The sequence below is a fragment of the Typopeltis vanoorti genome, chromosome 8 (genome assembly GCF_054136105.1).
Source record: "Typopeltis vanoorti isolate ZY-2024b chromosome 8, IOZ_Tvanoo_1.0, whole genome shotgun sequence".
NCBI lineage: Eukaryota > Metazoa > Arthropoda > Arachnida > Uropygi > Thelyphonidae > Typopeltis > Typopeltis vanoorti.
This window is the reverse complement of record NC_143556.1, coordinates 70,661,928-70,677,630: the sequence shown is the minus strand read 5'-3', so window position 1 is coordinate 70,677,630 and position 15,703 is coordinate 70,661,928. Positions and strand designations below refer to the sequence as shown.

The 15,703-nt window shown below is 33.6% G+C and overlaps 1 protein-coding gene across 1 annotated transcript in view; it reads left to right on the top strand.

Moving 5' to 3' along the window:
• Pbgs (Porphobilinogen synthase) overlaps positions 1–15,471 on the top strand; it is a 79,504-nt gene extending 64,033 nt beyond the window's left edge. The window contains exons 8-9 of the mRNA XM_090396747.1: positions 11,713–11,842; positions 15,140–15,471. Coding sequence (XP_090252873.1) covers positions 11,713–11,842; positions 15,140–15,192 — 183 coding nt within the window. The 3' untranslated portion in view covers positions 15,193–15,471. The remainder of the gene's footprint in view (positions 1–11,712; positions 11,843–15,139) is intronic.
• Positions 15,472–15,703: the final 232 nt, after the last annotated feature.

Sequence of the window (15,703 nt, the reverse complement as noted above, 5' to 3'; positions counted from 1 at the left end):
AAGGATCCTCTCCTCCCATTGGCACATCCTGGAATTTATTGCATCTACTGCACCTGTAACTTACCTTATTATAGAAACTATTCCATACCAATTGGTTGAAATATATATATATATATATATATATATATATATAAACATGTTGCTCTCCAGCCCAATTTAATGTTGTAACCTAATAGATAATAATAATAGGACTATAGCTTTGATGTAGTCAAGTTTTTTTTTTCTCCTCACCAGAGGTCAGGCCAATAATTGGTGAATTATTTGCTAAAGTTACTAACAGTTAATCAGTAACTTTAGCAAGCCATGTAGATTGTAGTGCAGCTTGTTTCTTGGTATATAACGTGTATGCTCCAGATGATGACCTTAATATGAAGGTCGAAACGTTGGGTATTCATTTTGGTTTATATTAAACTAAAGTTTTGGCTCCAACACCGTAGTTGTCTCCATAGTTTTTCATAATGTATTCTGATCACCATGTAAGCATGAAAGAAAGGAAACAAATAATATATTATAATACAAACAAATAAATAATATATTATATATTATATTAATCTTCTGTAGGATTAAACAACTATTGTATTTTAATACAATGAAGAATCTTTTCACACTGGTTGAATGTTAATGCTCATTTAAAAAAATAAGAAACATATCCCATCTCTGTAACTTGAGTACAAATTATCTTCAGGAATATTTACCTCACTCCAGAAAGCTAAACATGAAGACAAAATACATTAAACTGTCTGCCACACAGTTTGCTAAATATAATCATTACTTGTATTTAGTTCCTATCCTTAACTGAATAATAGTCTTTTTCTTGTCTTCAAGATGCTTCAAATAAAGCTCAGCTTTTAGAACATTGCTTCTTTAAATTGTTTAAATTTTATCACCAATTCTGTAATACACTATCACAAGGAACATATTATTTTAGAGAGACGCACACATACAACTTTTTGCTTGAGATAAAATTTGGGTTAATTTTATCCATTGACAGAAAAATTCAGGGTTATATAAACAAACAGTAGACATAACTTATGCTGATTTCAATTAGTGTGTAACTACCAAACTTGAGCTACTGTTATATTTGAGGCCTTCTTCTGGTGGTGATGGTACACCAATTTAAAGAAATAAATGTATTCAGATAAATCCATTGGTCTCTAAAATACGTTCCTATAACCCTTCTGCCAAAAATGGCTTCTTGACCACCTTGTTACATCGCCATAAGTTCTCTCTCTCTCCCTCCTCCTAATTTTCTGCCCTGTGCATATGTACACCAGCTTCAAACTCGCTGTTATTGGCTGAAAGTGCAGCAAAGTACTTAAACTATGTATACTGCCAACTCCATGTTTGTTTTTCACTGCCATTATATAGCACTGTGGAAATTAGCAACACATTACAACTTAAACCAAAGTTATTATTCATTTTAACAGCAGCAACATTTTACAAAATGTGTTCTCTTTATTTTAATGCTCTTTATGGAGAGAAAAACAAGTGAATTTCATTATAACACTAAATTAAATTTGCAACAGTATTAAAAGAAAATATTGCATCACGATGAATATGGGAGGGAATAAACATTTAATAAACTGTTTCTTTCCAATTCTTTTTATAAAGACTACATAGTACATAAGTTGCATAATAAAAAAAGAATAATGTGGTGTCTGAATAGTGTAGTGTATTCAGATACACTACACTATTTTTGAACCGTGCTACAGTTCAAAAACCTCATCATCATCAAATTCCTGCCATGTACCCTCAAGGGGTGTACAGGATATGATAGTACTACATGAAACAAATTACATCATTACTAACTTCCTATCTACAATTTTCCTCCAAATTAGTCTGTTACTTGTCAAGACTCCAACATTATTAGATCTTATATTTCTATCGTCTAAGGCACTTTGTACCGTATCAATCCACCTATATCTTGGTCTTCCTCTGGGTTGTTTTCCTGCCAACCTGGCAGAGAACACTTGTTTTGCTAATCTTTCTTCACCCATTCTGTTTAAGTGACCATACCACCTAAGATTAGCTTTGCTAACGCATTCCTGGATGCTGACAATGTCAAGTTCTTTCCTAATATCCTCGTTTTTAATATGATATTGCCATTGATGCCATCTGTTCACGCCTGTAATCTTTCTCAGGACTCTCATATCTGCGGTCTCTAGTCTTTGGTCAAGTGTTTTACTTCTGACCCAGCTCTCAGATCCATAAGTTAAAACTGGTTTGAACACTGTCTAGTATACAGCTAATTTAGTCTTCCAACTAATTTCTCTCTTATTCCATATGAATTTATTCAATTGACTTCCTACCATACCAGCTTTGTTGATTCTGTTGTCTATTTCCATATTTAATTTACCATCTTCACTAAAAACCGTGCCTAAGTAGCTGAAATGTTTCACTTGTTCCACAGGTTCTCCATTCACAACACAGTTGACATTTTCAATGATTCTGCCTATTTTCATTGTCTTTGTCTTTTTATTGCTGACCTTCATACCATATCTATTACAACAGCTATTCAATTTAGTCAGAGAATTTTGCAGACTTGTAGTAGATTTATTTAGAAGTATAACATCATCTGCATAAAGCAAAGAGCTGACATTAACATCTCCAATTTTGATATCATGTTTAATACCACTTTCCTTCATAATGTGATTCATATAGATAATGAATAACAGAGGGGATAATGTACATCCTTGTCTGACACCAGATTTAACATTAAACCATCTTCCTGTACTTCCTTGAATTCTAACTGCTGACTTACAACTCAAATAAAGACTAAGTATTGCTTGATATAATGCCCCATTGACAATATAACTGTATCGTATTGAATAGCTTCTCTCTTGGCACCTTCTCATATGCCTTTTCCAAATCGACAAAACTTAAATACAGATCTTTGTTATATTTCCATGCTTTCTCGACTATTTGTCGTAAAGTGAAGATCTGATCCTGACAGCCTCTATTTGGCCTGAATCAGCTTGTTCTTCACCAAGCTTTTCTTCCACAATTCTTCTCAACCGTTTCTCAAGTATACTGGCATAGATTTTGCCAGGAACACTCAGTAGGGAAATACCTCTGTAATTCTCACATTCAGTTTTATTTCCCTTTTTATATATGGGTACTATGAGAGCTCTACTCCAATCATTGGGGATTCGTCCCTCTGTCCAGGCTTTCTGAACTATGCAGCGCAGCCACTGTAAGACTCTTATACCGCCATACGTCAGCATTTCTGGTCGAATATCATCTACTCCTGCTGCCTTTCCACATTTCAAGCCTTTGGTGGCTTTTTCTTCTTCAAGTATAGATATGTATTCCTGACTGCATGCCTGGTCAGTGTTTTTTACTACTGTGCTGTCATCACTGCTTCTTTCATTTAGCAGTTTTTCAAACTAATTACTCCATACTTCAAGGATATCTTTTTCTCCCGTTTTCATGTCACCTTTATCATCTCTAACTCCTTTTACAGCACTCTCTCCTCCATTCCTAAGCTTCTTCAACAACCTCCAGAATATTTTGCCACCTTCTTGATATTTATTTTCTATATTCTTGCCAAAGTCCTCCTATGACTTTTGTTTAGCTAGTTTTACACAGTGTTTATCATTCTTGCATTTGTCTCTGTATTCTCTAAGAGCACAAGCTGACTTATTTGCCAGGAACTTTTGATATGCTTTCTTCTTTTCCTTCACTGCCTGTTTAACTTCCTGTGTCCACCATGGAGTTCTAATTTTTCTGTCCTTGCAGACAACTTCACCATATGCCTCTCTGGCTGAATCAATTAGGGCTTTTTTCAAGGCTTGCCACTGAATCTCCAAGGTTTGACACTTCTCAGACTCTTTCATTTTTTCTTCAATAATCTTTGTGTATTTTAGTCTACAGTTCACATCTGAGAGCTGCTCAACTTTTATTCGCTTTAAAACTTTCTTACATGTTATTCTTTTCAATATGAAATTCAATTTTATCCTGCTCAAGACTAAATGTGATCACTTCCAATTTCAAATCCTCTGTACACCCTGGTGTCCTGCACCAGGGAATAAAACATCACTATCAACAATAACATAGTCAGTGAGACTTTTCTTATTCCTTGCCTCTTCTCTCCATGTGAATTTGTGCACATTTTTATGTTTGAACATGGTGTTAGTAATAACCAGTTTATGTCCTGAGCAGAAATCCAACAGGTATTTGCCATTATTATTAGCTTTGCTCTTTTCTCCAAATTTTCCCAAAATATTTTTGTATGTCTCACAATCATTTCCTACTCTGCTATTTAGATCCCCAACAAGGACCAACTTTTCCTTTTTCATTGTGTCAGTACCTTTTTCTAAAGCCTCATAAAATTCCTCCACTTCTACCTTAGTAGAACCTTCTGTGGGATCATAGGCAAAGAATCAGTCTCATTGTCCAGTTGAGTGTTGAATACTATGGCTACACCTTCTTTTCCTTGATTGTCATTGCCTGAATATAACATTTTGTATTTATTGCTCAGAAAGATCTCACCAGTTTTTATCTTTTTTGTTTCAGTCACACCTATTATGTCGATCTGGTACTTATCTAATTTCTCAGCTAGCTCTATTTCTTTGCCATTCAGGCTGCTTATGTTGATAGTACCGATCTTTAACTCTGGTGATGTTGAGTTGGGGTGTGTTTTCAGATTTGTTCCAGTAGCTGACTTTTCGCTGTTTGCCCTGGTTCCCTGGCGTAAACAACAGGGGGCCTTGTTTAACCGGGCGACGCCCCAGCTGGCATGAAATTTTGTCATGTTGTACCATCATTTTTTATTTTGGTTTAACCAATAAGAATACAATTTGGTCGGCTAAATCCCAAATTGCCAGCCCATCCTCATTCGTTCAGTATTCAAGTAGATACCCAACAGGCTTCACCACGAGAAGGTGAGGATTGGACATTAGGTCAGAAGCCCTGGTCGGTTCTCTGCATTCCTTTAAAGGCTATGTGGAGGTCTCCTCTCAGTTATACAGCTTTGACCCTTAACCATCCCAGTTCAAAAACCTTTAAACTTAATATTCTGGTTTCTGAATTCAGAGTCCTTTGTAGTTTAAAGAATAATACAACTCTTATCATCAAAAGAGCACATAAAGGCAGTACCACTGTAATTCTAGATTCTAAATCATACAAGTAAGAGATAGATGGTCTACTCTGTGATCGGGATAGCTATGCCATCATTAATAGAGACTGTAATCAATATCCAACTTTACAAGATCAACACTAGATAATATTCTCTTTTGATCAAACAACTGTTCAAAACATCATTCCAGACCACTTAGTATATATGATTTACCTAAGCTGCATAAATCTGAATGTCCTTCCTTAGGTCAATTGTTGATTCCATAGGAAGTTGAGCATACAAAATCTCTAAATTTCTATCCATACTTGTTCCTCTTATTGACCATTCCTTTTTTTTTTTTAGTTTTTTTTAAATCAAAACTACACCATTGAATTTGTCTCAGAGACTTTTTAAGTCAATTTCTCTGATATGATGAGCAGTTATGACATCAACTCACTCCTTGCCAATGTTCTCTTGAATATCTATCTTCTTAATTTCCAGCTGATGTGATTTCAAGCTTCCCTTCCAGCTTGATCTGTGAAGTTATAGTAGGGGGTGCCAGTTTGTGTTAAGAATATTAAAGTTCTCTAGGAAGATGATCTCACAATTTAGGTAATTAGTTTGCATGAAATCAATTTTTATTGATGAGTAGTCAACAGGGCATAATGGTTGCCAGAGTTAGACTGTAAAGGCAGCAAATGAAGGCTATCAAGTGAGGTAAGGAAGTCTTGAGCCAGAGCAAATTGAAAAGTGGAGATTGCAGGTTGTGTGGCCTTTGTCAGGGGATATCAAATTTTGCAAAAACACGTGTTCTTCTTGATGAATTTATGTTATTTTCAACCATAAGAACTATGGAAAAGATTGATATCAACTGGGTTTATATTAGTCAAAGTATTTATTTGATACTAAGTAAAAAAAATATACTTATTGTTGAAACACCTTGCAGGTCTCCTTAAGGCACACATCCGTAATTCAGATACCTACATTAAAAATTCACATTTGGTGGATAAATTGAAGAACATCTCTATCTCCAAAACAGATATTCTTGCAAGCCTGGATGTAACATCCTTATTTACGAATATTCCAGTAGACGAAGTAATCAGCATTTTGAGAAACCTCTTCCCTCAAGATATTACTTCTCTTTTCCATCATTGCCTAAAATCTAATTTTTTCTTATGGAATAAAACGATTTATGAACAATTAACAGGCCTTGCAATGGGCAACCGTCCCCTCCCCCTTGTGCAGATCTCTTTATGGAGAAACTAGAAAATGATATTTTGTCTCAATTAGATCCTAAACCCACAGTGTGGTGGAGGTATGCGGATGACATTTTTATTGTATGGAAAAACACAGAAAAGGGTCTTTTTGATTTTCTTACCAAGATCAACTCCTTCCATCACAAAATAAAATTTACCTTAGAACTTGAGAAGGACAAACAATTACCATTCCTGGATACTTTAATTAAGAAACAAATGCTTTGCAGTCTATCGCAAACCAACCAACACAGGTCAATACTTGCACTTCACATCTTTGCACCACATTTCTCAAAAACTAAGCATCATACACATGCTAAAAAATAGGGCCACTCGCATCACTACAGAAGATAAAGATCTCAAAGATGAACTATCCTACATATCAAAAAAACCTCATAGACAATGGTTACCCCAAAAAATTGATCCATAAGATACTTTTCTGTGACCCCCCCACAACAACAATCTGAAGAAATACATTATAAATCCACCATCACCATTCCTTATGCTGGTACACTTTCCAAAAAGATTGCTACGCTCCTCAAGCCACATGAAATAAAAGTGATTTTTAAGCCTTTAAAGACTATCTGCCAATTTTTAAGATCTCCGAAAGACAGTTGTGCTTTCACCAAATATGACAGTGTCTATAACATCCCCTGTTCATGCGGATTAAATTATATTGGTCAGACCTCTAGAAGTTTGGAAATCAGAAAAAAAGAACACGTAGGAGATGTAAACAACAACAGAGAAGACAATTCGGGGTTAGCACTTCATTTCTCCAGGACAAACCATACCATAGAATGGGACAAAAGCTCTATGCCCTATTTAGAGGAAGATTTCTGCTCCTGAATCATAAAAGAAGCCATAACAGTAATCCGTTCTGAACGCAACCTCACTAGAAACCAAGGATTAATTCTGGCTATATTTGGAAGACCTTCATAAGATCTTTAAGCAGGCTAGAGTTAAATCTTGCTGCCAATTGCAGAACATTCCTACATAACAACAGTTGACTTCATACACGCTCCATGTGTATGATGTATGCGTTCTTGTGTTTTTGTAAAAAATACAATTGTATTTGGTTCATTCCTTCATGAACAGTTTTAGTATTTAAGTTTTGTATCTATTTATTCACCCTGAAGAAGCCAAACAGCTAAGTTGGCAAAACTTGTCAGGCAAAACTTAGTATCAAATAAATTACTTCGACTGATATAAACCCAGTTGATGTCAATCTTTTCCACGTGTTCTTTTTTTGTGGGAACCCTCCATTAGGGTTCTGCTAGGAAAAGGAGATCAGGTTCTGTGGTGATGTGTATATTGATGTTGGTGAAATGGATGTGGAAGTGTTCTTTTTATTGAAAAAAATTTTGGTGTTATTTTGGGCATGGGAGGGTGACATATTTTTATTTTTTTAATTTTTTTTTGTTATCTTTTTTTTATTTTCTTATGGGAGATTTTTTTTATATTCACAGTTAAAATGTTAGTGTTTGTATGGTTGTCTTTCACATTAGAGTTGTTGATTCAGGAAACAAAGAGCAGAGACATGCAACTGAGGTGAGGGACTTGTGTACATAACTTCACATAGGGAGTAGTACCGAGACTCCAGTCAAAATAATTCCTTGGATAGTGTGTGTGTGTGTGTGTGTCCCCCTGCTACATACCACCAACATGGTCTCCCTCCAGGCACACAACCTGGGAGAGAAAGTGGCAGCAGAATTATCTGCCAGCTGATCAGGAAACTTTCAACAGATGCGTTACCATAGAGCAGTGGCTCTCAAACTTTTTGAAGTCGGGGTGCATTTAAAATCCTATAAATAATTGTAGGCACGCTATATAAAAATTTCTGAGAAATATGTTATAATAATTAAGTCAAATATTACAGAAAAAAATAATGCGATAAAAAAAATAACATGAAACATACATTCTTGTGTTTATGAGAAACATGAGCCTGATGTGTCCTAGCGATTGCTTCAATGTTTGGGCATATATTTGAAATGTTTGGGCAAACTCTCATTTCCTCGTCAATACATTGAAGAGTTCCTCTCTTTTTATATTTAATTGTGTGAGGGTAGAAAATCCTAATTCACATAAATATGATGTTGAAAATTGTAGTAAAATGTTCATAACTTTTTAGATATTGAGACATATTCTTCTTTTATAGAAATCCAAAAGGCTTCAAGAGACAATTCCTTATGTTTAATCATCAATCCACAATCAGTGGATATAGCTGCCAGTTCTTTTTCTTCTGTTAATGTTAAACCAAAATCACTTGAAGTTTCCATAAATGGGTTTCTAATTCAGTCGTATTGTTCAGTGTTAAGTAATGGAAAATAAGAACTCAATTTTTCTTCTAAACTTGTTAAATGTTCAACTGTTATTGGAAGTGTTTCATTTATGCAAGTGTTACTTACCAATGGAAACATTTCCAAATTACCTTCAACAGCTTTTCTTTTCCAAATCTGTAGTTTTCTCTGAAACGCTTTCATTTTGTCAGTGGATGTGAGAATATTTTCTTCTTTCCCTTGCATGCTAGTATTCAAATTATTGAGCTGCTGAAATATATCGGCCAAATACTGTAACCTGGCAATCCAAAATTCGCACCAAAGGAGGTTACAAAAATGTAATTTTTGAAGAGAAGAATCAGAATCTGATTCTTCTCTTCAAAAAATGCAAGAAGTTCTTGTCGTGGCTCGTGTACACGGGTAAGTACTTTCCCCCTTGACAGCCACCTCACCTCAGTGTGTAAAAGCAGCCGTCTGTGTTGCGAATCCATATTGATACAAAGCTTTTCGAATAAACGATTTGGCAGGTCTTGTTTTAATAAAGTTTATCATCTGAACAACTTGATCTAAAACTTCTCTTAATTTTTCTCCCAATGTTTTTGCCATCAAGGCCTCCCTATGAAGAAAGCAGTGAGTTATGATAACATTCTCATTTTGTTTTTTTACAAAAGATGTAAGGCCCTTAACACAGCCTACCATGGAAGGGGCTCCATCTGTACAAATGCCTACACACGACTTCCATGTTAACTGCCATTTATCAAGATAGCTATTCAAAATGTTAAAAACGTCCTCACTTTTTGTAGACACACTTAATTCTTTGCAAAAAAATAAACTGATTTACTATTTGATCTTCATTAATAAAACGGACGAATGCTAAGAGTTGTGCCTTGTTTTAATGTCTGTTGACTCATCAACTTGCAATGCAAAATTTGAATACTGAAGTTTATTACTGCTTACATTTGCAGTAATGTATGCAGTAATAAATGCTATCAGAAGCTTTTATTACTGCATCGATATCAGAAGACATTTCTATAATACGACAACTGTATCGTTGGACAGAGGAATCTTGCTTATTTTCATTGCTGCTTCATTTCCTAGCATTGTCATGACCATTTTTTTGCATGCAGGCAAAATAAGTGACTCACCTAAAGTATGATCTTTCATATTTTTTGCTATCAGTTCTGAGACTTGATAAGAAGCGATTTTAGCTTTATCAGAAACAGTCGTTATACTTTTAAAAGAATTTACCGCTTTTGTTTGCTGTTCAGACAATCTCTTGAAAAAATTTACAGATTTATCTTGTAAATTAGAGTGTATAGTTTTAAAATGTTTACTCAATTTACTAGGAAGCAATGATTCATTTGCCATTTTACATCCATATACTAAACATAGCGGCAAAGGACAATCTTCACTTCCGATCCAAGTGAAATCAGAGCTTAAATAACTTTCATTATATTTGCGAGTAGGCCGCGATTTTGCTTTCTTACTTGCACTTAACTTTTGCTCACTTCCAGAATCTGATTCTTCAATATCGCGCTTCTTTTTGAGAAATCTATCCATTTTATTTGGGTGTATTTATCTGAAAATAAGTAATATGCACATAACATCCACTTCCAACACTTTTAAAATAAGTAATATACACAACAAGAATAAACCATATTCTTTTTCTCTTTGCAAGAAAAACCACTGTTAATTAACATAATAATGATGTGTTGACAAAAAAAGCGGTATATCCGTAATGAAAAGGTATAATAGAGTAACTATATTTATTTTTATATCTGGACACATTTCTCTGGAATACCACAGGGTACACCTGGAAATCTTCTAGGGCGCACCAGTGCGCCCTGGCGCACCCTTTGAGAACCACTGCCATAGAGAATAAGACCTGTGTTATCACAGTTGAACTAAGACCAGTTTTTGCATATATATTATCATGGACTTAGGACTGGTTTAACAATGGAAATTACTGCACAGAAGCATGCTAAATTATTATTGTTATTTTTGCCAATGAAAAATGGAATTTTTTATTTATTTATTTTATTTCTCCCTCTCCACCTGCTTTGAATGGGAATGCCGTGAGAATCTTCTAGTAAGCAGTTTTGAACTCCGGACTAGTTCTTGCTGTTCATCACAATCTGCACTGTCAGATGAGCATTAGCATTTACAGACTTTTATAACTCTCTGCATTGCAGTACAAATTTAATTTATTCATAGTCAAATTTTCAATTATTGATTTTTTTTTTTTCTTCTTCAAGAACTGTCATGATGTCTCATATATGTTATCTTCAGTTAATATTCTATTAAACATCATCTTTAGCTTGAGATATAATTTTTTTGTTAATTTTGACATTACATAGTCTGATTAAAATCAAATTTGAAATAACTTGATAAATTTTAATAAAGATTCTAAATAACAAATTCTATTAAAATATGCCCAACTGTATAGAATTATCAATTTTTGTCAATAAAAATGTATGGATTGCAATCAAAATTGAACCATATGGACGTCTTTTATGTGTGCAAAGGGGAGTTATTGCATTATATAATATTAGCACATTATACTCCTGTTAGACGGTCAGATTGAAACAAAAATTGGAATGGCTCAGCAAATTTTTGTAATGCATTCAATTCCAAATTTTAATAAAATCTATCTACAGATAATGGAGTTCTGCATATTCTGCCAAATGCACTTCAAAAAGAAATGAACTTAATGTTCTTCAAGGATGTTTAGCTGAGTTAATTTAATATATGATCACTAAAACAGAAGGGAATGTGGAATATGGAAGATTAACAGAATGCATCAAGCAAAATTATAGATGTACTCAAAGAAAGACAAAGAAATGTCTTGATGCGGTTAGACAAAAAAGGTAAATGCTGATCAAATTGGAGGCATCATTTAATTGTGTTGATCTGCCATTATGCCACATATATATCTCTTGAGGGATACAGCATCAGAAAATGATATGTACATAAAGTTTGAGATGTATATCAAGTAAAGAAAATGACACACACGTCAAGTTAAGCCATTCAGCATGCTAATTTCAGTAGAATATATAGTTTCATTTGGTGTAATTAAATAACAAAAATAAGTTAAATGCATTTAGTTTTTTAACATTCTCAATTCTAGTTTCCAGATTATCCACTATTTGTATATCAAGTATCTGGAGAATATGCAATGCTTTATCATGCTGCACAATCTGGAGCATTTGATATCAAAGATGCGGTTTTAGAATCACTGACATCCATGAAACGTGCAGGTAAATTAAATCTAATTGTTTTAGTTATGTATTGCAAGTAATATTGCATTTGCTTATAACTGAACCATGTAACAAAAATATAATGAATGTCTACTTTCCAACGTACCCTTTTGAAAATTAATTAACTTCATGGGATAGTAAATCCTTGAGACTGAACAGCATAAGGTTCTGTTATGCAGTTTGTTTTGTTTCTACAGGTTCCATTTCAGAAAATTGCATAGCGTCTTGTCTGATATAGAACTTATTTTTTGAGTAAATGTAATCTTTCCATGGAAAAGGTTCTATGCCATATAAAAATGAAGTAGATGAAATCTAGTTTGATGGATACATTATTGCTTTGAATGGGAAGTGTGTGCATGCATGCATCTATGTGCACAAAGATACAACATTCACACACACAAAGAAAAGCATTTGGCATGCATGCCAGTAGCCTAGTTTTATTAAAATTTTCTTGTACTTTATGAGAGAAATTGTTTTCATTCATTCTAAGTACATGCAAATGTTATTTTGCTACTTTACAGTTACAATTTGCTACTTTACAATTTTTTACTTTACAGTTACTTCACAAATTTGCAGATGCTGAAAGCAGTGTTCTTAAGTATCTCCACCAGAAAACATCTTTCCTGGAAGGCATTTCATTTCCAGATATCATACTTAGACTTGCATTATGGTTATTTAAAATATATTATTTTAAAATAAAAAATTTAATAAATAAATTATTTTATTTTATTCTGACAATGTCAGAATAAAATGAATTTTCCATTGCAATAGTTGAAAGTTTCAGCTATTGCAAAGCTTCAACAGTCAAACAAATTCCTTATTATTCATTGGAGTTTCCTTAATTGCATTTCTTAATGTTGTTGAATAGTGTACTTTTCTCTCTCTCTTTTTTTTGGTATTTATTGTATTATTATACTTCAAAAGAAATTATTAAATGAGGAGAGAGAACTTGAGTTAAATATCGATTTTTGTTGGACCACAGTGGTGATATTGTTATAAACATTCTGTATTTCTATTACGTATTTCTCAACCATACTTTATCTTTGTTCTTTTCTTAAACTACGTGAATGGTCGACTGCCTTAACTATCGACTGCTGCCATTTATTTATTTCTAGTAGGTTTTATATTTTGATGCTCTATAGTTTAACAAATTTTTTTTATGACTGCACCAGTTAAACTATGTATTAAGTGCGAGATTATAAGATTTTTAACTAAAGACAAAGCGGATGCTGTTAGCATTCTCCGCTTATGTTAATCTTTACCTTTTAATTAATCATGGCTTGATTATTGATCACTTAAACTATATCCTATGCAGATTCAAAATTTTCAGGGTAGTGCATTGATAGAATCAGTCCAATGTGTTGTTCACAAACCATTTAATTAAATCAAAAAGGAATATTTACAGTCTGATCCACATTAACACGTGTGTATATACACACACAATTCCGTTAACAAGTCTGTGAATTTCAATTCTTCCTGATTCACACTTAGTTCTATGTTCCTTCCCTTAAAGTTAAATCACAATCTAGAATATTCCGCTAGTCAAATATACACAAACTGACAATGAAGCATACCTTGAGTAAGAGTAATTCAATATTATTATTATTATTTTTTTTTTTTTTTTAGTACCCATAAACAGATACACTTGATGTTCATTCTTGTTTGGAATTATCCCATACATAAGTACTTACAATTCTTGTTTAGCGCTGCCTTTTACACGAATCTTTTGTTCACACGAGAGTGCTCCTTTTTTGTCCTTCTGCTGGCTCGTGCTTGATTTCCCGCCAAATTTCTTCTTTGTCTGAGTCATCGATTATTCAATGCTCTATAGGACTCTTAACATGGCGGCAATGTGTAACTCTTTCCGACAATCGACACACGTGGCGGCTGACCCAGGTAAAGATATCAAAAAACCTAAGGTCCACGACACTTATCTTTTGATTACTGATGGACCTCACATGGCAGCAGACCTGGGTAAGAGAAGGTGAAAACGATAAGACAAAATCCTTCTCAACTTTTCACCTTATAAAGGTCCAGACTTCTGTTGTACGCTTATACACGTCTCTGGAAACTTCCATATATGATTATGTATTGACCTTTGGACATGATGACGTCATACTTCGTGTCTTTTGAAATATCCGTATATGGACATGGGATAACAGTGTTACATAATGACGTCATTTGCCATATTATTATAATAAAGGCCTATGGTTAAGTTATTACCATAGGCCTTTGTTATAATAATGATAGTTATCTGTAATAATACAAGATTATTAAGACAAAAATTGACATTTCTCTAAGTGCAATCTTAGAAAAACATGTAAAAACGAACATAATAAGCTACATTATAACATATTATGAGAGATTGTACAATATTATATATTGGACTTATCTTGCTGTTTTAGCATTAAATTAGTCACAGGTTCTGGTTAATTTTTCTTCAGTTTCTTCTTCCTCATAAACAAGCTGGTCTCGAATAATTTTTTTTTTAGTGTAATACCTGTGTAGTACACAACTGGATTCAGTAATTTGCAGGTATAAAAATGTTACCAGCTTAAATGGACTGTCTCTTGGCTTTTGGAATTGTGTCAAGGAATATCAGGCCACTTTCTGTCTGTTAATTGCATGTGTTTTCAGGCTCGTTTTCCTATTTTTTATAGGATGAAAAACGAGTTACTCCTGTAAGCGTAAAACTTTGTTAGATCTACATGAGACCAGCTAGCTTCCCTCCAGTTGCACAATTCTTATAAAAGTTACTTATAATGTAGACACAATTCCTGGATCTTTCCACCCAACTGACAAATGTTGCATCATCCTCACAGCTACACTAAAAAGGTGGTCTCCTGATAGATGTAATCATTGTTTTTCATTCATGTTATGGATGAGAAAAGATGTTTAAATAGTAAAAGTTAAATGCATTAGTAGGAAATGTTTTAAAATTTAATTTTGAACATATTTGATTAGCATCTCCATAGTACAAGTAGTGCTGATAAGTTGGAAAAGCTCACATCCTGTTTAGGACACAAGGAATCTTATTTAAGCATTTTTCAGCTGAAGGTGAGTTAATTGTTTTCATATGAAGGTAGTATGTTTTTCCTCCTGGGATTCTGCAAAACAGGCCAACTGCCCAGATAATCCTCTCATTGGCAGACATAGCTTACTATGCAGATAGATTAATTGGCCTGCCATCGGTATTCTTTTGCTTGTATATGAATTAAAAATTTTGTCATATTTGTATTATTATTAATTATTCAAGATTTATATTCACCAGGTAATAAATTTTTATATTTCTTTTAGGAGCTGATGTCATCATTACATACTTTGCACCACAGTTGTTGGAATGGATATAGTTTTCAGATCCTGACATTAATTCATAAATATTTAAAATGCAAGTTCAGTGTATATTTTATATTCAAAAGGGTACTTAAAATATTTTTGTAATATTACTTTAAGATATTAAATGGAGTACAATTAATTTATTGGTAAATTGTATCATATTTAACTAAACCAAAAGCTGTACATACTATAGGAGCTGAATGTTATTTATTTTTGATATGTTTGTAAAAAAAAAACTAAGTAATTATGTAAATTATCTTATCATGGTAGACTATTAAATTGCAAAGTTAACTTTCAAAGAGCAAACTAATATTCATTTCAAATACCCACATCAATCCTTGGACTCTAACATTAGTATGTCTGTAACAGATCAAAACAGAAAAGCAAATGGAAAATATGTGAAATTAACCAGAGTTGCCTAGTGATGTTTATATGCAAATAAAAATATGGTAACCCACTGCCACATGACAGATAATAAAGAAATGTAATTTTCTTGTTTTGTGCACCTGCAGCTTAAAAACAAAA